At 38.1% G+C, this 22,815-nt stretch overlaps 1 protein-coding gene across 3 annotated transcripts in view; it reads right to left on the bottom strand.

Moving 5' to 3' along the window:
- Nucleotides 1–463: 463 nt before the first annotated feature.
- The window catches only part of mef2ab (myocyte enhancer factor 2ab), a 28,589-nt gene continuing 6,237 nt past the window's right edge, over nt 464–22,815 (bottom strand). Inside the window, exons 3-12 of one of the 3 annotated variants that reach the window (XM_047809963.1) lie at nt 14,062–14,231; nt 10,157–10,360; nt 8,371–8,508; nt 7,314–7,452; nt 6,568–6,624; nt 5,486–5,640; nt 5,057–5,080; nt 3,578–3,695; nt 3,345–3,462; nt 464–2,446 (exon numbers count right to left, since the gene is read on the bottom strand). In XM_047809963.1, coding sequence (XP_047665919.1) covers nt 2,146–2,446; nt 3,345–3,462; nt 3,578–3,695; nt 5,057–5,080; nt 5,486–5,640; nt 6,568–6,624; nt 7,314–7,452; nt 8,371–8,508; nt 10,157–10,360; nt 14,062–14,115 — 1,308 coding nt within the window. In that variant the 5' untranslated portion in view covers nt 14,116–14,231 and the 3' untranslated portion in view covers nt 464–2,145. Of the gene's footprint in view, nt 2,447–3,344; nt 3,463–3,577; nt 3,696–5,056; nt 5,081–5,485; nt 5,641–6,567; nt 6,625–7,313; nt 7,474–8,370; nt 8,509–10,156; nt 10,361–14,061; nt 14,232–22,815 lie in introns of all 3 variants that reach the window. The other 2 variants (XM_047809962.1, XM_027161140.2) reach the window with 2 other exon arrangements.

Genomic DNA, 22,815 nt, shown 5'->3' with positions numbered 1-22,815 from the left:
CAGCTGACAATAAATACTTATGGAGTATTTACTTTCATTTTTTGCATGCTGGAAAAATATATTGCTTATGAATCATGTGTTTTTTCCTCCACATTCCCCCAGGTTAAAAAAATAAAGTTTATCTATCTCTAAGAGATCAGTTTTGGGGCAGTATCTTGATTCACCAAACCCAATGTCCCCAGTCTCAGACCACACATCGCCCACACAGCACATACTGATGCAATACTGTATAGATGCTTATGAGTCATTGTGGACTCTAATCCTCCTTGAGGTTTCTCTAAACAAGAAAGTGCTGTGAATTGACTGAACTTTACATCAGTATGAAATAGGTCACATTTTTACTTTACACCCACTAACATCCTTGTGTGGTGAAAGACCTTTCTTCTGTGTGTTTATTTCCAGGAAAGATAAGAGCAATCCAACTGCTGCATGAGTGTTATACCTTAAATCAATATTTGGTAAGAAACAGCTCTGAAACGTTTATATCAGTAACAACATACATGGTAGCTTGTTCAGGACAAAAATCAACCATCAAAAAATCAACCATGGATTAAATGTTATATTTCTTTAAATGGATCATATTCATCTACCTCAAGGCAACAATATGTACATTATATACACCACTGTATAAACAGTATACCAAATACATTATGTCTAGTTTAATAAATAGTGCCTCAGTTAATCATTACTAATGTCCATGACGTGTGTTTTTTTTTTTAAAGGAGGCCTACTGGTAAATAATGCAAATAATTTGTAAGACTGAAAAACCTGATGTGAAGATTATAAAGCAGAGACGAAGTTGCTCTATATGACCATAAGCTTGTGGACACCTGTATAGAGTAAGTAATTATACCAACAAATAGGGGACTAAATCTGGAATGGAATGTTTACAAGCACATTCAGGTGTGATGGTTAGGTGTCCACAAACTTTTAACCATACTGTTTATGCAACCGGACCTTTGGGTGCTGAACCCGTCCTGCAGAGAGCACGCTGGATGGTGGATCTTCAGAAAAGGTACAATAAATAACCTGAGCTGAACTCCTTCAATACAGGCTTTTGTCACAAATCAAACACTCGAGGTCTTGTGGACTTGTCTGTGTGTGTCCATGAAATCCGCATGGTTCCAAGGGATTCCCCTTTTATTATTTTGTCATACAGAAGTGTTCTTATTTGCACCCTCTATGAGTCATTAATGCTCCCTTTGGCCACACTGATGCAAATACAATATTGCACCACTAGGCCCTTTATGATGAAAAGAAAATATGTTACGGATACAAATGGTGCTAATCATCTGAGATAATTATATATATAGTGAAGTGACTGCACCTGCTCTAAGCATTCGTGTATGTAAAGTCACACGTCACGACGACGTGTCCTAAACGCTTAGCTCTTCCTTGGTGCACCATGGATCTGCACTTAACCAGAGTGCAGATTAGATGAGTTCAGCATGGCTTATAGCATCATTAGTGACAAAAGTAATCACAGAACAATGACACACTTAACTCCTTATTGCACTTGAACCTCAGGAAGGTTGTAGTAACTGGATATTGAGTTTGACTCCCCTGCACTAAAATTTAATTACAGCATGCATTTACAGCGTATTCATTATTAAGTTTAAAGAACAATGAATTTTAATAATGCTCATGTTTGTTTGCATATGCTAGCATGAGAAAAAAGAACAAAAACATCCTTTGCAAATAATCTAGGCCCAGAGCATTATGTAGTATATTTTGAAGCAGGCAATTGTTGGCTCATGTTCATGCTTCAGTTTGAAGACCCATAAAGAATATTGGAGACACATTTACAAATATCAAACACTTTTGGCTTGATTTCATACTACAAATCTCATTTAAAGCTAAACTTCATTCCCTGATTGAAAAAAAAAACAACCTACAGGCTTTTCACTAATTTCATTTTCTGCTGATAAGGAGATACTGTATGACTTGATCACTAGTCATCCCTGTACAACCCTGTAAGAAGATTTTTCCTTCACAACACTTTCCTTCCTGTGTCCTATGTCCCTATAGTTTTTGCTACATATACTAAAAAGGGACAAAGGCAATACTGTTATTTGCAATAAATAGTGACCAAACGATTTGCTCCCTGCTTACTTTCCTTCAAACAGCCAAATCCTAATCCGAATGCTAGGTCACCCAGCTCTCTGTGCGCAGCCGTTTAAGTGATGGACACCTGATGGCCTCTGGTGGGCCACTGCCCTGGCAGGGGGTGGGCACATTAGAGTGGGCATCTCTGCGCTGCTCCTCACGTTCACTCCCATCGTATGAGCTGCAGGAGGAGGCGAGGCTATCAGCTGGAGAGTGGAGAGAGGAGGAGGGAGGGGCAGAAAGGAAGGCCATCGGGGGAGACACAGGTTCAGCTTTTATATCCATGACTGGAGAAGATCTGCAGGACGGCTCAGTGACATGGGATAAGGAGCGAGAGACTCTGCAGAAAAGAAAAGACGGGATATTTTTGTGATTACTCTGATTACTATTATAGAATTAAACTGACGGATGCATGGATGGATGGATTGAAGGTTAACAAATGAATAGATGGATAAGTAATGGATGGATGGATAGACAAATGGATGGATAGATGGGTAATAAAAGAACGGATGGATAAGGGACAGATGGATGGATGTGTGCAGGGATAGATAGAAAGCAACCTAAATGACCGCTTGAGGTGTGAATGATTGAGCGAATGGTGGGACAAAGGTTCAGCCAAATAAATGGAAGTACAAAGATATGGAAGGCTAATATGTAAGTGATGGATGAAGGGAACATCAATAAATGGATGTACTGTATCATGAACAGATGGAAAAACAAATAAACAGTTGGCTAGACTTTTTTTTCCTCTATTGCATATACTGTATATTTGCAAACATCAAACCACACATCTTTTATATGGATGAATGAATAAGTGTACTGAAGATGAATGAAAGGATGATTAAATCTGTAAATTAATTAATAAAAAGGGATGAAGTTGTGGATGGATGGTGATAATGGAGTAATTAACATATCTATGGACATAAGTTTGAATGGATGAAGATTGGATGGTAAGTTAGATGGGTAGATGCATGCAGGACTGCATGAATACTTGCAAGCATCCTTCCAACCATCTATGAATAAATGTATGGATAAAAAATGGATGAATGAATTATGTATAGATTAATAATGGGTGGATGGATTGTTGATGGAGGAATGAATACATGCACAGATGAACGGATGACTGAATGAATAATTGAACTGGATAGAGGAATAATGAATATATGAGTAGAAGATGAGATGGGGGAATGGATGGGTGGATGGACTGTTGGCAGAGGGATGAATGGATGAGTACTCACCCCTGAGAAATAACTGCTGACTGAGTATGTTGCCATGGTGACCCTGAAGCCAAAGTCAGGCTGTCTGACATGCTGAAACCACGTAGGTTACTGAGTTCTGAGCTGTTTAAGCCATAATCTGAAAGAATTTAGTGCTTAAAAATAAATTTCACAAATAAAACATCTGTTTGGCTTCAGTAAAGTGAACTCCATCATGTATGGGGGAACAATAATAGTGCTGAATGCGCACACACCTGAGCTGTATGCTGATGTCATAGCAGGGTATGGGAGGCCCTGCGAGTGCATACTGGGTGTTGCCATGGACACCACCTGTGTGCTCAGTGATTGGCTGGACGGTGGGCTGTTTATCCGCTGAAATCCACATACAACAAAGAAATCTCAGAATGTAAAAATTGTTATTGATAAATAAAGTGTACAATGAAAAATAGTTGACCTGCATAAAAATAATCTAACGTCCCTGGGTGTCACAACCACATAGAACTAATCAGAAAACATCTCAGCTCCTATTTCCTTTTTATAAGCATTAATGTAGATCAATTCTTCAGGGTTACAATCATAAAACCATTCCTCTAGGAACACACAATGGCACCAAACACAGTAAAAATTGAAAGTGAATAAAGATTATAATAACGCTGGTAAAATGTCATTGGCTCTGGGTTCAGCATTAAGTTTGTGTGTTTCTTTAACCAAGAAACTGCTGACTTTGGAATTAATGAAATCTGTACAATCTTTCTCTTAAAGCATGAAAGTATTTGAAACTCACCTATTTAAGTGAACCTAAGCTGTTCACTTAAATTAAACCTAATGGACCAATAATTGCATTCACGAATGCCTATTATTTATTATTTTATTTGAAAATATTTTTACTTAGAAAGAAAACCTTACCAGGGTTTTTCCTACATTGAAAATTTTTTGGCGGCTGCCAAAACGATTTTCTGTCCCGCCAAAGCCTTATTTGATCTTTAATTGGGTTTAGTGAGTGAAGCAGGCTACTGACGGAGTGACGGAGAGAACGAGCACAGCTTTCGAGATGTCCTAACAGCCAGGATTCCCACACAACACGTCCGCTAAAGTCCGATTCACGACCTAATGACTCCTTTGAGCCGATTCATTATAATGAATGGTTAAAGCAATTGGTCTGCCCGTCAGTGTCTGAATCGGTGTATAACGAATCATTACTTCTTAGAACATACACATCTGAAATGAGAAAGTAAGTGTGCTTACCCCATTTAGCAAGAGTGTTTAGTAAAATTTAGCCTTATTAATCCACAGTATGTATAGGCCGATGACAATGTGTAGTAAATTACCTATAAAATCATTTAGTTTAAAATTAGACTGGAGTGAGATGAAACTAGATCAAAGCACGAAGCAAGCTGTTGCTAGTTTTTAAAATTTTGTTATATTTTATATGGTAAAAATTACACTTATTTTTAAAATTACACTAAAATGAGGCTGTGTGTGGATGACCATGTCGGTCAGCCACCAATGAAGACCAATTTTGACCCAGGAAAAACCCTGTTTACACACCCTTTGAATAAAGCCAAGCGGCTTCCCGGTTCTTTTCCGGATGTTAAACTACACTGCATAGTTTAATGTTCTTTCTGCTCTAATGCACCAAACTGAAATTAATGATCAGGACATAAGCTGTACCAACTGTGGCCTCTAGATGTTTTAATGAGAAAATGAGTTAAAGTCATTTATCTTTAACTTACCAAATTTCCCTCTTCCTCCTCTGGCTGCTTGCAAGAGTCAAATAATTTAAAGAAATAAAAAGAATGACGCTTACCAGACAACCTTATCTTAGTGTTTGGTTCTGTATTAAGCAACCAGTAATTCTTTCAACACAATGCATTATAAATTATCTGAGAAAATGGGTAAAGTTCTTCAGCTACAAGACGACACAACCTTCAGAATGTACTGCTATACTGTAAGATTGATAATGATAGCAATGGCTCTATAAATATGTACCTCAATCCACGTGTTAAGCATGCATGTGCACTAAATACACATTTCAACAACATTGTACTAATAAGAACGGTGAACAATTCACAGAGATTTCACATGAAGGTTTCTGTAGGATGATTTCTCACGAGAAGTAAAAAATGCAGGATTAGTTTGGTGATAAACACGAGGGATCTCACCAGAGATGGTGATAATTTACAGGACTGTGGAATGAGCACTCGGAGCTCAGGCTTATGTCCTATGCCTGTAAGGTTTCCTGTAGGGGGTGCTGCAGATTTAATTGTCGGTCCTCTGCCCATGCTGTTCTCTCCCTGAGCACTAATGTAGCCATTAACTGAGAGGACACACAGAAAACACACATTAGAGCAGAGGGACAGGAGTATTATTTAGTCAGTCTGTTAACAAATCAGTTTGTACTTCAGTTCAATCAACAGAAAGAAGCATTTTCTTACATGCTGTAAATTATAAGCCTCCACATACTTTACATGTAAAAATCAGAATAAATATCATCCTGTTCCTTAATCAGATTAATCGAGTGTGTCTAATAATTCTAATTAACCAATATTGTATAATGACCAAATACACAAAAATGGGCCATTTGTGATCTAATAAACCATTCATTCATCTTCGGTAACCTCTTGTGGACAGAGTGGATCCAGTTATCTCTCTCTCTCTCACACACAGACAGACACACACACACACAGACACAGACATGGACACACACAGAGAAACAGACACACACACGAACACAGACACACACACACATCCGATGTGATACAGTACACAGTACTGTTACATTACTGTATCTATCAGATACAGTAGGCTGAGTACTGTCTCTCTCTCTCTGTCTCTCTCTCTCTCTGTCTCTCTCACTCTCTCTCCCTACCTCCGTACCTCCCAAAACATTCAGGATTAATCAGGTAACTGACATCGATGTGAACCTGAGTAATGCATAATGTGAGGCTTTTCTTTGTATGATGTATGAATCTGGAAAATATGCCAAATCCAGCAAGCTCTAATTACATGTTTAATCTTTCTTTAACAAAATAGAAAATCTTACAACAGTGCCATCAGTCTGAGTTTTGTTCTTTAGCTTCTAAAAATGTTAAAATATAAATATCATTGATATTTATGAAATATTCTGTTCCAAGTATTAATTTCAACTCTTCAATTATGAGAGTGAAGTTAAATATGGATTGAATTCCGTTAAATAACCAAACATGAATCACATGCAGCCAAAGTTTAGACAGAAAGAACTCACCTACTGAAGCAGAGTGCACACCATTGGGTGCGTGATCTGAGGAAGTGTGGACACCCGCTAAAACACACATAAAACAGGATTACAAACATAAAACAATTTCCTCACACACACATTCTGTTTATTACAGTATTAGGTCATTAGTTACAAGATAGTGAGACTGTTGCTTTGGTGTAATGAAACGTTTACACGCTTTCCACTTGTCGTCCACTTGTCTCAAAAAGTAAACAACGAGAACATGAAGATGCATAGCACTGACAAAATAATCCATTTACAACTTAAATGTAGTTTGCTCCAAAGACATGGTATCCAAAAGCAGATTTCCACTGAAACATTGAGGCTAATTCTTACAATGAACAGAAGCCACCAGTTTTAGCATTGTGCAAACACTGTTTTGAGAACTAAAGTGATTTGGTTCAAAGATGGCTGTGACTACTGTTGTTAGCTCAGTGATATCCTTTGGTCTATCTTTACAGATGATTATTTTTTTAATACATGTCACACTGGGTCTGAAACCACGTTAGCAAATCTTTTTTATGATGCGGAACAACTCAACACAGTGTGAGGCAAATTGTTAAAATGAAGCATATAAAACCAAAATGTAGTAAAAGAACACATTACCACCTTAGTCTCCACACGTAAAACTATAGAAGCACATTCTGTACACTAAACACGCTTTGATTCATTGACTACATTTGAAGTGAGAAGGAAATTGCGCCAAGTCAAATTTTCCCTCATGTAGAGCTGACCTGAGAGCCGTGTGTTTGGAGATCTGTGCAGCGTGCTGGAGGATGGAGACAGCATGCCGGCCTCACCCAGAGCTCCCATGCTGCTGTAGGAGTGGACACTGTGCTCAGAGACTGGCAGTGTCAAAGGCATGGAAAAGCTCTGCTGAGACAAAACCGCCGGCTGTCGGACAACCGGCGTGGACACGGTACTGAGAAATTCAGTTAGAACAAGCTATAGAAGGTATCAAATGTGACACCGTGTGGTGTTATATAAAAATAATCAACAACATGATCAGTGTGATGTGGCCTGACATGAAGCAGCGCTGCTGTGACTAACCAGAGGTTGATTATTGTATAACCGATATACATATCTATATAATCAATAACCTATAACAGCACATCCAAAAGTGTTTTATTCATGTTATATAACAGCAATTTGTCAACAATTATTATATAGTTATAATTATTATATTTCTTTCCAAATGACACGTGTCATTTTTATATGTTGATTTTATTTGTTTATAGTTTATTGTTGTAGAAAATTTAGTTCCTGTTAGCAATTTTCTCATTTATTTCTATAGCGCTTTTAACAATGGACATTGTCTCAAAGCAGCTTTACAGAACATTAGAAACATAATACAAAAAATATATATATTATACAAAGATTAATATAATACAAAAATTCAAGATTGAAATTAGACGTTTGTGTTTATCCCCAATGAGCAAGCCGGAGGTGACAGAGATTTGTAACCTATAGCAGATATAAACATTCACTCCCTCACCAGTCTTTCTAAGATCTATATCGAAGATGAACGAAATATTTAAAAGACACTTCAAACTTGTGACTCCTAACATCTTCTTACAGAAAGTTTCCACATCACTGATTCTCTATTTTTCTTTGATGTATATTTTTTTTATTATTAGGCCTAGATTATGCAAAGTGTAAGCTTTTACTATTCAAACCATTATCTACTGAAATGTACTGTCAGAATTCAACCGTGGTGTTTCATATAATAGTTCACGTAATGTAACTGAGCACTATATAATGCAGAGGCATCATTTCTGTAACAGAACATACCATTTTATGATTTCGCATCATGTTATCGAACTCTTCATTAATTTTCTGGTATTTCTCCTCTGTGTGTGGAGTGAGAACATACGAGCATGTATCCACGTCTGGGCTCTCAGAGCCACGCTGCTCCTTCTTGTTAAGAGCCTGGAGGAGACAAAGGAAGCAGAAAAAGTATAAAAAGTATGAGTTATACTCATAGAAGTTAGTGAAGTTAGTGTAAGTAGGTCTTATGTTTACAAAAGTCTGGAACTTAGAGCCTACTGAGAGATGAACACAAGTGAACCGATCTCTACACCTCTGTATAGTTTTCCTACAAATCTACTATAATTTATAAACATCATCAACTTCGTTTCACTAGAAAAATTGTGTGCATACCTATCTGTGCCTGTGAACTTTCCCTTAACAACCTTTCTCTTTTTCTTTCCTTGAAATTTGTAAGACAACAGAGCTTATTTTGTTACAGAGAAACCACAAAGTTCTCCTTAATTAAAACGTTCCAGTGTCGGAAAAGCTTTTCCTCCGAATGCAAAGCGTTGACATTGAAGACTCCTTCTAAAAATGTTAAATAAAAGATCACCCTAACATCAAGGGCCATACAAATCCTTGTGTACTTTGTTAGTACAGAAACAATATAATATTAGAATCAGCTGTCTGATATCATCTGATCAAACAGAGCGCTGGGACATTCAAGATGATCTGCCATCAGAACAAGACCAGTTAGAGTAAGATATTTGCACTTGCAAAGAGTGTGTTTTTATTAATTGTTTGAATCTGTACTTGTAGTAATAAAATAAAATATAGAAAATAAAGGCAACAGATACAGTGCAAAGCCTTCATCTGATTTTTTCTTATTTTTTTAAATGCACCATTAGCAGTGGGCAAATACATGCCGGGTCTGCCAAAATCACTTGCCAAGTCCCTTTGGCTGAACACAGCTCAGGTTTCCGTGTGTTTATTTTGGACAGCACTAGGTCTTTATTTTTAGAGTCAACCAATTAGAAGCACTTCCTTTCGATGTGTTCGTCAACACACGACTTACAGTAAGAGATGCTGTATGCTCGTCTTGGTCACGAGTCCCAACAGGCGTTACAAACAGTACATATTGATTTTGTGTACATATTGATTTCTGCCAGATTCAGCCTTCAAAATGATCTCTGTGACTGGTCAAAAAAGTCACAGAATCAAACTACTCTTCTGAAGTTCTTCTGGATCCAAGCACACTAATGTCCTGTGCTAATAATATATAGGTCTCAGGATGCTGATTACAAACCTTAACTGTTTGCCTTCTCTAGAAGAGATCAATGAAACATCCTTGTAAATGAAATTTATTAGATTTAACAAGCAGCAGCAATTGCATGAGAACAACAGAGAGTCCTGGCTCATGAAACCGCACTTGCAAGGACAAACGGTAATGGACAAGATAATTTGCTAATAGCAAGTGGAGCAAATGCTTGTGAAGGTCAGGATGGCCAGAGAAATGCAACAAAATGATACTAGTCTGACTGACAGACAGATCTTTAATTACTGAAGCATCGGAGCTAAAAGGGAGAATGGAGTGTGCAGCAAATATACTGCAGCAGCAGCAAAAACAGTCTGCAATCCCACACACTGCATTTCTGTCTGCTTCATCCCAATATGGAGATCCACATGGAGTAAAACAAAAGCAGAGCTGGTGCGTCATGGAAAGAAATATGTTACTGGTCTCAAAGTAGGAAGGTGATATAACAGTGAATATTTTAAACATCTTTTGAGTTTGAAACTTTGTAGATCTGTGTAACATGCAGGGCTTCACCTCGACGATGTCGGAGTTAGTCCGGCTCTCGTGAGGCTCGTTGTACTCTGTGTACTTGAGCAAAACCTTGTCCATGTCTGTGCTGGCATACTGGAAGAGCTTATTGGAGCTGTTGAAGATAATGAGTGCGATCTCGCAGTCGCACAGCACACTCAGCTCATACGCCTTCTTCATTAGGCCAAACTTCCTTTTAGTGAAGGTCACCTACAGTCAAGCACAACAGAAAAAATGGGATTATTAGGAATATAATTACGAGTGAAATTCAGGATTTTCATTTGTCATTTGGCAGACCCCCTTATCCTGAACCACATTTGATCTCATTTTAAATAACTAATATAAGTGGTACGTTGGTGTACCTGGGTCTCAAACTCACAACCTTTGAAGCTTTAACCACTAAGCAACCACAACCAAGAAAACCTACATGGATCCTACATGGAGAGCAATCAGCAACAGAACAAAAAACTATAAAGTGACAAAAGCTTTTGTTGCTCAAGGACCTGAAAAGACTGCAAAACTCCAATCAATAACCAGATCTACAAAAGACCTTTTAATGAATTCATAAGTAAACCCCAGTATTAAGCAATATGTAAGTCATGGGATTTCGTGGTTCGTGTGACATTACAAACGTTTTACAGGTTAAAGTAAAGTTTCAATTTAAGGTCATGCTAATTTTTTGGGCAAACTATTACTTTTAAACCCTACTTTGTACAACAGACATGTGCTGGTGTTCTCTCTGTGCTCGTTCAACACTACAGCAGTTAGACAGGCACACCCAGTACTTGTTCTAGACTCTAAAATTCGTGTTCATGCTGCAGCGTCCTGCCCTTGGAGATAATAAGTGTGTAATGGCCTCATTAAGAGAGTCACGAGAACCCAGTTCCACTCCTCTGTTCGCGCCAGTGTGACAGAGCACAGCTGTCAGGGTTGCCAGATCTCGTCATGTTCCTTGCCAATTATCACCCCTCCCTGAGGAATGCTAAACCTGCCACCACTTCAGTGCTGAAGCGCGGATGGTACAGCGCTGCATGAATGCTGTCATCTGCGCTGGGCTGGTGCCATCAAATTCATCGCGAAAGACAGGTACACGTCATTACTTTACAAATGCACGATTTAGGAAGGAAAGCACTTTTTTGGCCTTTCTCTAGCCATGCAGTTTAGCTTGTTATGAATCCCTGCGCTCAGCATTTCATAACACTTCAATGATGCTTGACTTTGCTGTCAGCACTTTGTGGCCTGCTGAGTGTAAGGTTGCAGAGGGATGAACATTTTGGGGTAATTTCCGTGGAGAATAATATGGGATATTAAATACAGGATGTTGGCTAAAAATATAATTTATCAGGAATGTGTTAACAGTTTGCACTGCGATATTATTTATGCACTTACTCCATAAGGCTTAAAGTGTCAATCTACCTGCATGACCGAGTGAACTATAAATATCAATTAAACACATATATAAGCGTTTAGCTGCCGACTAACTTGTGTTCATGTTAAATTATATCAATAACAAGAGCACAGTGCTACTGATCTGAAGCAGCAATTTACAGAGCACCCCTGCTGCTTCTCAACCCGCCTCCTACCCTTGTACTAATCCACAACCAGGCTGAGGTACACAGGACTGGTCTGATTCAATATTTCTAGATATAATACTGTAAATGTCTTTGCTAATATGTGAAGGTGGTTTTGCTTTAAACTGCTACAGCAACATCTTATGAAGGAAAAAGATTAATTAAAGGTAATTCAAATAAAAACTGTTTGAAAAAAAAAACGTAATTAAATCAAAAATTAGATATACATACAGTAATCTATTTGAAAATAAATGATACATGACATAAAATACAAACAAATATCATCAAATATAAAAAGAGTTCTCTGGATTGTAACGGAGTTACATCAGTCATAATGCATCATAATGTCAAGCTTTCAAGCCAAATGATTTGCAATTCTTACTGATTTCTTTATTATTATTTGAGACAGTTTTGCACTTCAAAGCTTTCCTGTTATTTCGTCTTTTTTCCTTCGTTTAAAAGCCTTAATGAGGCAACGGAGAAGTGAGAGTGAAATGAAATCATATAATATTCATGAATATTATTAATTTTATGTAAAATGAACAGCCTTCAGACACAGAAAAGACATGTCTCTTCTTCAAGCCATCTATAATGTGAGATACTTTTCTAGCTGTAGGCATTTGGGTAATGGGTGCAGTAAATCCTTGACGTCATTCAGATGAGAAAGCGTCTTATAATTAAAAGTTAATTAGGCTACTCAGTAAAAAAAAAAGAAGATATGAAGTTAAAGCGCCACCTTACTGAAAATCTTGAGTCAGCATGAGTCAGTCTGTGTGAGGAGTGAGTGAGTGAACAGTGAGTGAGTGTATGGGTGCATAGGTGAGGGAGTGAGTAAGTGAGTGAGTAATTGGTTAAAGGAGTGAATGAGTAAGTGAGTGAGTAAGTGGTGAAGTTAGAGAGGTAGTGAGAGAGTGAATGGATGAGAATACTGTAAGTAAGTGAGTGAGTGAGTGAGTGAGTGAGTGAGGTAGTAAGAGAGTGGGTGAGTGGTTCAGTAAGTAAGTAAGTAAGTGGTTGAGGGAGTAAATGGTTGAGTGAGGGAGTAGTTGAGGGAGTCCAATGCCTGGTCTGGGAGGTGCTTCATTTCTAAAAAAGGGTGCAGTGTATATCAAGCACATAATAAACCAAACTCGAGCTCTTCCAGACAAGATAGGGTTTGTTGTGCTGGTGTGAGGGTTTATATTTAGAGCACAAGGCAGCTTGGGTGAATTCCAGCTTGGCTCTGCGGCTTCATTTTGAGTGATGGCCATCAGGGGTTAGAGAGAGAGAGAGGGAGAGAGAGTGAGAGAGAGAGGGAGAGAGAGAGAGAGAGAGAGAGAGAGAGAGAGACTATATGCCTCTTCAGACTGACTCTGACGGCTAATGAGAGATATGGAGCCGTTCGTTCCTCTAATTACTCCAACCACAGCACGGGGACAGCAGGTCCAGTGAGACCTGGGACAAGAGGTGCAGTGTGTGTGTGGGTGAGCCTCCTCCCAGTGCCACAGAGTCAGTCTGCCTCATACACTCTTCGACCAGCCAGGGAAAAAAGAGGGGTTAGTGAGCAAGAGTCTAACATATCAGGACACAGTGGTACACAGATGTGATTCCTTATTAAGATTTTTCCCACTGGATCTCTGAAGTGTCCATCAAACTTGATATATTAATGGAAATGTAATGCATAGTTACACTGCATGGCCACATATATCTTATTAAAGTGTTACTTTACTGTTAAAAGTAAATAAACTCCAACAATTTGCAAAGACTTTCCACTTGATTTGGATTTTGGAGCATTGCTGTGGGGATCTGTAATCATTCAGCCTCGTTTGTGTTAGTGAGGTCAGGTATATGAGTGACCCGGCTGGGTGACAAGGGTCTGGAATGAAGTCGGATCCAGTTCATCCCAGAGGAGTTCAGCGGTGTTGTGGTCAGGGCTCTGTGCAGACCACTTGAGTTCTACTTGGCAAACCATGTCTTCATATAGCTCACTTTATGTAGAGGTTCATTGTCATGCTGGAACAGGTTTAAAACTCAGTTCCAGTAAAAGGGAATTGTAATGCTACAGCATACAGTATGAAGTCATCCTACAAATTTGTGGCAGCCGTTATTACATACGGGTGTGAATGTTAGTGGTCCGCAAACTCCTGGCCATATAGTGTACATGTCAGATGGTTGTTTCTCATGCTGTTTCTGCTAAATAAACTAAAATATTTAGCAGCAGAATATGAAGCATAAAGATAAGCCTAACAGTTTATGATCTCAATTACAGTCAAAACTAGCAAGCCAGTAGGCAATGAGTGTTGTCAGAGACCTTGGTATTAACTGACATAGTGATGTACTGTTTAAAGATAAGTAGCTCACCTGTCTGTTTCGCTCATCCATGATGCGGGTAATCTGGATCTTCTTCCGGCCCATTCTCGCCAGCTTGATCTTCAACAAATTTCTGGAGTTCTGTGTATTCTGCTTGTGAACCCTTTGTCCGCTAGTGTGTCATTAGAAAAAGGTAATCTTTCATTGGTTTTATCCAAATCCTGCAAAAATAGAAATAAAAAAAATACACCTTATTTTTTGGTGGTGCATCAAGGAAGAGAAAGTCACGTCATATGATAACACTAGGTCAGGGGAGGCCAATCCGCGGCTCCCGAGCCGCATGCGGCACTTACGTTCATACCGAAGTTTGTATTTGTGTCTTTTTAAAATGTGTGTTTGCTTCGCTTGAGTTCCATACGGTATTTTCGTCAAACGCGCATGTGAGTGGGATGAAAATACCTCATGTTTCCCAGTAGGAGCAAGATCATTTGAGTAAACAATTTGTGTCAAGTTCGCTCTCAAAATGGCAGGGAAAAAAAGGTGATGTTCATGTGTGCCCATGTGTATGATGTGGCTCTTTGCAGTTACACAGTAAATAATGTGTCTCTTGGTCTCTGACTGGTTGGCCACCCCTGCACTAGGTCATGTATAGTTGAGTTAAGTGCAGTATTGTGAGCCAAATGTGCAGTAGTTAATGTCATACTGACAATTAAGTCTACTAGCAGCAACATCCTGGCAACATGCCAGACTCCTATTATTTGTCTATTCCTATTCAGAATCAGATGAAACATAGCAGGCTTTTTTATTTTTCATTTTAAATTCTCTTGATTTTACATTATATTTGACAGTAAACACTATTTCCTACTTCAGTCCACACCTTGAACTCTTCTTCTCAATTATCTGACAAAGGTATGAACAATGCACAGGTAATTTGCATAATCGGAATGTGTTTCCCAGATAATTGACTTAAGTACGCACGTAACCCAATTGTGAACAGGCATAGCTTTCCCTGCGCAAGCTATATTTTGGCTTTAGTCACCAATTCTACATACAGCTTACTGGATCTACGGTCTCAGTGAGAATGCACACAGAAAATCCTACTGTACACTGTGATAATGAATAGCCAGGTACTTCACAGAGTTTAGCTAGGGCCAGGCCTGTGAATGGAGTGCCTCCAAAAGACTTATTAAAAAGAGAGCAGAATGACAAACTGAACTTCATTATCAAAGCAAAATGTAGAGATCAGCTTTGTGCGTGAAAGTTTATGGTTCCTCAAACTCCTACGCGGTGTGAAAACCGAACCACGGTTTACAATAGCAGCCTTCTATGAGGACGCCAAGTTCGTCCAACAATGAGCAATACTTGCATAATCAGCGGCTCAAGCCAAGTGTGCCTACAATGTAATATGTCATTTTCCACTCATCTCGCTCAACCTCAACTAAAAAACCAGCAACATCCCACACACTGAGTCCTGCAGACGCTCCATTGTTCCACAGTAATTACTGTTCTGAGAGTCAGCAGGAGCTGCAGGAATTTACTGCACTCTGAATGTAATTGAAAATGTCAGATGAAAACAGTGGGTTATATTTGGAAGTTTTAACACTAGGCGCCTGACGAATGTTTTTTTTCGGTCGGTGGTCTGAAACTGAACTGTGAGAGACGATCGCATCTCGGGTGTGTTAGAGTGAGCAACAGCAGCTTCAGTCTCAACCGTTTTCACACCTTCCCTCTCATCTCCTCCGTTACCAGGGCAACAGATGAGATGCCATTAAACAGGACAGCCAAGTGTGGTTAAGTATGACGGGGTGTGGCTGAAATAGAACGGAGAGATAATTAGCATATTCACACATGTACAGTACTGTATGCTATGAATTCAAACGCTGTTTGGTAGCATAATGTAAAAAACTGTGGTATTTCTTGAGACAATTTCTTGACAAACTCAATTCAGAAGGCCATGGAAAGGAGAGCAGATTACATGATAACTATGAATCTAGGATTTAAGGTATGCATAACGTGAAAACACTTTACACACTTGGCTCTAAGCTCATCTAGTTGTAAAATAATAAACTGACCCATATGCAGATCCTTGCATAAATATTCAACCCATTCTGAACTTTTTCTACATTTTGTAATGTTGCAAACTAGGACTGAACTGTACATATTTTTCCAGTTTGTTATAATGTATTTCATGGTGTTATACAGGAAGGGGAAAGTTAATATTAAAAAATAATAATAATTAATACCATAACCTTGCCCTGGAATGTTGTGATAGTTATGCAATGTTCATGATGCTAGTTGTTTAAACATGTTTTCTAACAAACTGCAGGGTCTTCCAGGAACAGATCCTTTTATATATTCAGGGGTTTTATAGAAACTTTTATGTTTTTCAAGTCAAGTGCACTTTATTGTTATTTCTCTAGAAAGCATTAATACATTGGAACAATTGTTTTTTTAATTTGCAAGTATTTATATTGCACCACCCTGCCCCTTAAAACGATACTTTGCCCTATTCTGTGTAGATTTATGACATATAAAGGACCCAATTAAGTTCATTTCAGGATCAGGCTGTAAGACTACAAAATGGGGAAAAGTTTGTCTTGTTTATGAATTTCTTTCTTCCTCAGCACTTAGTTTGGTATTATGTATTTTGCACAATGTTATTCTTTCCTTAGTCTTGTAGACTAGCCTCATTAGCTTAAAAAAGAGACGAGGCAAACATCAGACACCGAGCATGCCTTGGCTGACTGACTAACTCTGAGATAACAATACAAAAATTCTGCAAATTCGAATTTTAGGCTTTGAATTCTGTGTACTTTATATGTAGTGGTTTATATTATAACAAGCAGTTGTGTTCACATATTCGAGCTGTGTGTGAATTCCTGCCACTGTGTGAAAAACAACCATTGCCATAAGCATAATTCACACCTCACATGCTGTCATTTAGAAGAAGAAGAAAAAAACCTCACAAACATGTGCTTCACAATCTGTGAATAAGCTCACAAGTGTTCTGATCTGGGACTGTGTATCTCTCTCTCTTTCTCTCTCTCAATAAAAAGTTTTAACATTTAAACGTGTAGGTTTAGAAATCCTGAGATGAAGCGGCAGCAACTGGCAGCATTTTAGCCTGTAAATCATGAGCTTGTCATACCTTACACGTTAGTGGTAACTAAGGGATGCAAGAGAATTTCCACATGTATTTTGGCTACATTTTATACGTTTGTTTTTTGTTTTTTTTACTCCATATCTTAAAAATTGTTAGTCACTGCTAATTGCAAACCAGTAGCTGATTTTTCCATCTCACAACCGATACCAGCTGGAGAAGGTGAAGTCCGGCACTTGTCAGAAATCCCTAACAGCCCTCTTCTATACCCAAGCTGATTGGCTACTGTTACTGTGAGTGAAAGGAGAAAAAGCAACAGCAACCCTCTCCAAAGCCAGATAGTGTCTCTTTCACCTCTGGTTACAGATAGCTGTGGCATCAGCTGGATTTGTATTTGCAAACGTGTCTCTATTGAGCTATTCGAGAGCCCTGAACTGGCCACAAGGAGCTCTTTCAAAATAAAAAAAGGAGTGTCATGTATGACCACAGTTACTGTACACACAGTCTAAAGTTGGAAAAGAAGCTCCTTGTAACTTAGCCGACTCTCACGTCTGCGTTGCTCGTTGCATTCTTGGGAGTAAGATGAAAAAAAATCTGCCAACTCATGTACATCAAATGGGCCAAATGGGAAGGACAATGACCATGAAAATACAAAACATGTGATTTGAATAGCACTTTCTTTAAACAAATCTAATCCGGTACAACTACAATGATCTTATCAAAAGCCACACATCCTGATTACATCTCATTCCTTGGCATATCAGCATCCCAGGGTCGATTAGGTTTTATATCTTGCAGCGTGGTTTATTTACACAGCTACACAAGGGAGGTGTAATCTCATACACATTCAGCTCATAAACACACTCATGGGCTTTTGGAGGAAAATGGATGCAGCACGCTTGAGCACACTGACGACTGTATGCTGAATTAACCACAGTTAACCATCGCTATGAAGTGGCTATACTTTTTCTAAAAATGGACGAATTCTGCACCCGTCGGAGCTGGCACGCTGAACTAACTCTGCGATTACAGCTTCAGAAAGAGGCATTTAGGAGAAAATGCAAACAGTTTTGAGAGTTTAGTTACGGCACAGAAACTATACACACTGAGTACTCTATTTTTTCCCAGCTCACTCCGTTCACTAGCACCGGTCTGGGAGGACGTGTGCTTCCTCTGAGAGATATGAAGCCATCACATCCTTCCAGTATCACATTCTAACTAAACCCAAACTAATACAAATGTACTGGATGCAGCGAGTAACTTTCTACATTCAGTTAAAATACAAAACTTGATTCAGTTCACAATGAATTCTTTCACTTCATGACTGAAGTTTATTTTGTGTGTGACCACCTGGCTGAAATATAATTTAGGAACAGGAAGAGGAAGTGCAGATAAGTTTTTTTAAATATCTGCCAGTGTAGAAAGCTCTTTTCTGTTAAGCACAAAATGCCATACATCATATTAAGATTATTGGCCAAAAAATTAAAAAAATATTTAAAGTACTGGAATATTGTTTAGTCTGATCTTGTTTCTGATTGTCTGGTGAAGGCAGAATATGAACCGGATGAAGCATCTACATTCATTTTAAATACTATGTACATGAGTTGAAAAGTCCTAGCCTTGCTTATTGTTTAAAAATATCAATATTATTTTAAACCACTCAAGATTTTTAAAATATAAAAAGATGCAGAAAACCTAGATGATTGTTTTACAAATTTTTGAAGGACACTACAATTCAATCTGTATATACTGTAATAAAATTCAGTCTTTGTACATTTTATCTTAGCTTCTTTTTTTTTTTAAAAAGATTCATTATTATTGCTTTATATTTTGTAGTTTTGTGTCGCAGCATATGTGCTGTTTTTTTGGTACCACATGATGGCACCATATTGTTTTCTAATTATCTTTTTCTATAATTAACAGTTAAATAGCTTATGTGGTTAAACACAAAATGATTTAAAAATAAAAAATATTCAACATAACTGCAATAGAACTTACATATAATTAACACGTTTTAAAACAATTGTAATTAAATGTAAAAACAATTAAAAATATTAAATTTTTAAAAGGTGTGCAAATGTTTGTTTTTATATTAAAATGATATACAGAATTTTTTTTAAATATAAGCTATTATACACTCATATTATACCTAAAACATTTAACATATCATTAGTTACACCCACCGTATAAAATAGGACCAACTTCACACCCTGACTTTGTATGAAACGAACGTTAGATGGAAAAGTTCTTTACGCTTCTGTATATACGGCTAACAGACAAAACTCAGATCAACGGCAGACTCCCAATTCTCAAAACTTCAAACAATCGGAAACTTTTATACTCTGTTGGTGCTCGAGTTAATTTGTGATGAGATCACTGTACCTAATAATCTGTCAAGAAAGCTCCATGCTTTAAACTTCATCCTGATCAAAACGCATGTTAATTTGGCATAACAGGATATCAGTGAGACATGACTGAATAGCGTGACGCCGCTGGTGAGGACACGTCTGTCCTACGTCGTAAATCATAATTTTACTTTGATTCATTATAAACTACACGGCACCCTCCCGGTCCTGCACGGCAGCTTCATGCTAGGCCTCGCTGACTAATTAGGCGTACTGTGAGTCTTTTCCACTATAAGTGGGGAATGACAAAGCAATGCTCACAAAAGATTAAAAACATCTGGGCTTAATTTGAAGGGCGGGAAAAGTGTAATTACTTTCTCACAGCCTTGAGAAATTCCACAATATTTATACATTTTCCAAGATTAAATAAAGAACACCTGCATATCTAATTAGCTCTGCATAATACAACATGGTTTAACTGCTGTATAACCTTTTATTAGTGCAGCACATAATGCTTTTCTCTCTCGGAAGAGGCTGAGCTCATGACAGAAACAGAGTCACTCTGTCCCGAGCCCGTCACTTTTCGTGTGTTTAGACCAGAGAACCATATGCTGCCTCCATCAATTACATTCCCACTAATGTTCCTGCGTTGGTCTCTGTCCGTCTCTGTCGCTTCTTTAGAAGAGCTGAAACAGATGTCAGGGTTTAGCCAAGGAAAGGAAACACCGATAAAGCTAAGTTACTCATTTCTGAGTGTCATTAGCAACCCCAAGCACTTAAAAAAGCAAATTATATAAAACATAAATAAAACATTTACAGGAAATTTAAAAGAACTTCTTCACTGGTGCACCTTCTACAGATTTATTAGGCAACTTCCACAGCTATAGCATTCGTATCACTACACTTGTACAAAGAAATCCTCAACAGCGTTTTTCAACCTAAATCTCTAGCACATCAGGAGCACTTTAGTGACAACATGTTTTGCTATACTGAGAAAAAAACATAAACCTAGAGTGTGTTTTTGCTCACAAACAGCTAATTACACATGGCAAAGCTCCAGTACTGGAAGCTTGCATCAAACTACAAAAGAACAGCTTTGTAACACGTTCTCTCCTATTGCTGTATGTAAGCATTTATTAACAACTTCCCAGATTGTTTGTTAATTACACGATCACACATACGCTACACAACACTCGGTATACACGTTTTCTCTGAACACGAATACTGCACTGTTACTTAGTGCATCACTTTCGCTGATGATCTTTGTGGATGTCGTTCACATGTACAGTGAACTTTAATACTGTATTTAACATGACTTCTGAGGTCTCTCCTGACAGCTGAGGGATGTACAGTATAGCATTATCGTTGCCACACAAATTGGCAAAAAAGGAGACACAAAGCGAAGTTAGAGGGGTAGATTTAGCCATTTAAAAATGCTATTTTCTATTTAAACAAGTACATTTATTTTGTAAATAAACTTAAATAAAATATCTTAATTTCAATGGATTTTAATTGAAATTGTGGCTGTACATAATACATACTTAATGCTATTTTAAAACAGGTCATGCATTTTAATACAAGTATTAAGTATTTTCTTGCTTCAGATTTAGCTACTGCACTGATTTTAACTGATGCTTTCAGCCTCCAACAGCTCATCGAGTTTAATGTACAATGTTGAGCTGGGTTTGTTAAGATTCATTTATCAAGCTATTTAGTTTAATAAAGTGTATACTAAAGAATAAAAATGATTAGAATTAAATAAAAAGACATCTTAAAGAGGCACTCGATCAGACCAGATGGATGTTCCAACACTGTCTGACCACTTCAGACTTTACCAGATCGTTTGATTTGGTGACCTAATTATAACTATCCCCTGGATTTTACAGGATTACTGGATTACTGTTTCCTTCCAGTTGAAATTTGGACCTCTCCACACTGAGTAGCCTCTTTTTCATGTTAAGGCTGAGTAAATAGAGCTGAAGACTCCCGACTGCGAGCATAGCCGTAAACGCAGTTCTGGGCTCTAGTCGCCCTCTCACACACGCGCACACACGCGCGCGCACACACACACACACACACACACACACACACACACACACACACACACACACACACACACACACACACACACACACACACCGTGCTCCAACCCTCACGTTCTCTCTGTATAAACTCGAACACTATTTCCTCAAAGTCTGAGATGCACATGCAGGTTAGACACACTCATTTAAGAGAAAAAGTGAAAAATAAAACTAAATATTTACCAACAGCTCAGCAATCAATCTATTAGGGTTGAGCAGTGGCATTATATCTGAGACATTCTGAGACATCTACAGATCTACCAGCTCCAGTTGGACTCTATGATACCAAGAGGAGATCTGAACTCCATGTGATCTTTACACCAATTCAACACTTGTTTGACTGTATATTTGTATTGAATTGAATTGAATTATATCTCAATGGTAAAATAAGAACAATGTGAGTAAACTATTAGACAACCATAATGTTCTGCTGTATGTTTTCTATTATAAAAACCTTTTCACCAAATTAAACTTGAACTTAGTTATAGATTATGTGGAGATGATGTTCAGTTGGTTTCCACAAACAATGTGTGTGGAGCAATTGTGAAGCAAGTATGTGTCATGTTGGTGACTCTGCTACACATGAGCAGTAAGCTTCTGAGATCCTTGAGGCACACTATAAGACCAAAGGTATATGGACACTTGACTATGTCACCCATATTTTCTTGGACTATTGCTTCGGGATTTGTGTTCATTCAGCCACAAAAGCATTAGTGAGGTCCAGCAGTAATGTCAGCTGAGGAATCCTGGGTTCCAGTTCATCCCAAAGGTGTTCAGTGGAGTTCTTCCACTCCAAACTTTTCAAACATGAAGCTTGCTTTGTGCACAGAGGCACTGTAATGCTGGATACAGGTTTGGCCAGGCCTCTTAGTTCCAGAGAAGGGAAATTTTAACACTACAGCATGCAAAGCCACCCTAGATGGTCATAGATGGTCATATGCATCCAACAGATGTCCTCACCACTTTAAATAGACTTAAGCCATTACATTTTTGACATCTGTCCTCTTTTTTGGTACTGAAGTCCCAAAGCACATAAAAAATCCAAAGGGATCAACTCATGAATCTACAATCTGAGCTAGAAAGAAATCTGTTCTAGACATCTTCCTTTTGTATATTTTATGATAAATGCTGGGATTGTTGCATTTAATTCAAAAAAGAAAAAAAAAGTCTAAAGTACCGATCTAATCCATCTTAAATTTAAATTCAACAGAAAATAATCGGATGTCAAAATTGAAACCTTATATTACTTTTATACCTGTTAGTCCATTTGTACCTGCTC

The sequence above is a fragment of the Tachysurus fulvidraco genome, chromosome 2 (genome assembly GCF_022655615.1).
Source record: "Tachysurus fulvidraco isolate hzauxx_2018 chromosome 2, HZAU_PFXX_2.0, whole genome shotgun sequence".
In the NCBI taxonomy this organism is placed as follows: Eukaryota; Metazoa; Chordata; class Actinopteri; order Siluriformes; family Bagridae; genus Tachysurus; species Tachysurus fulvidraco.
This window is presented reverse-complemented; position numbering and strand designations above follow the sequence as displayed.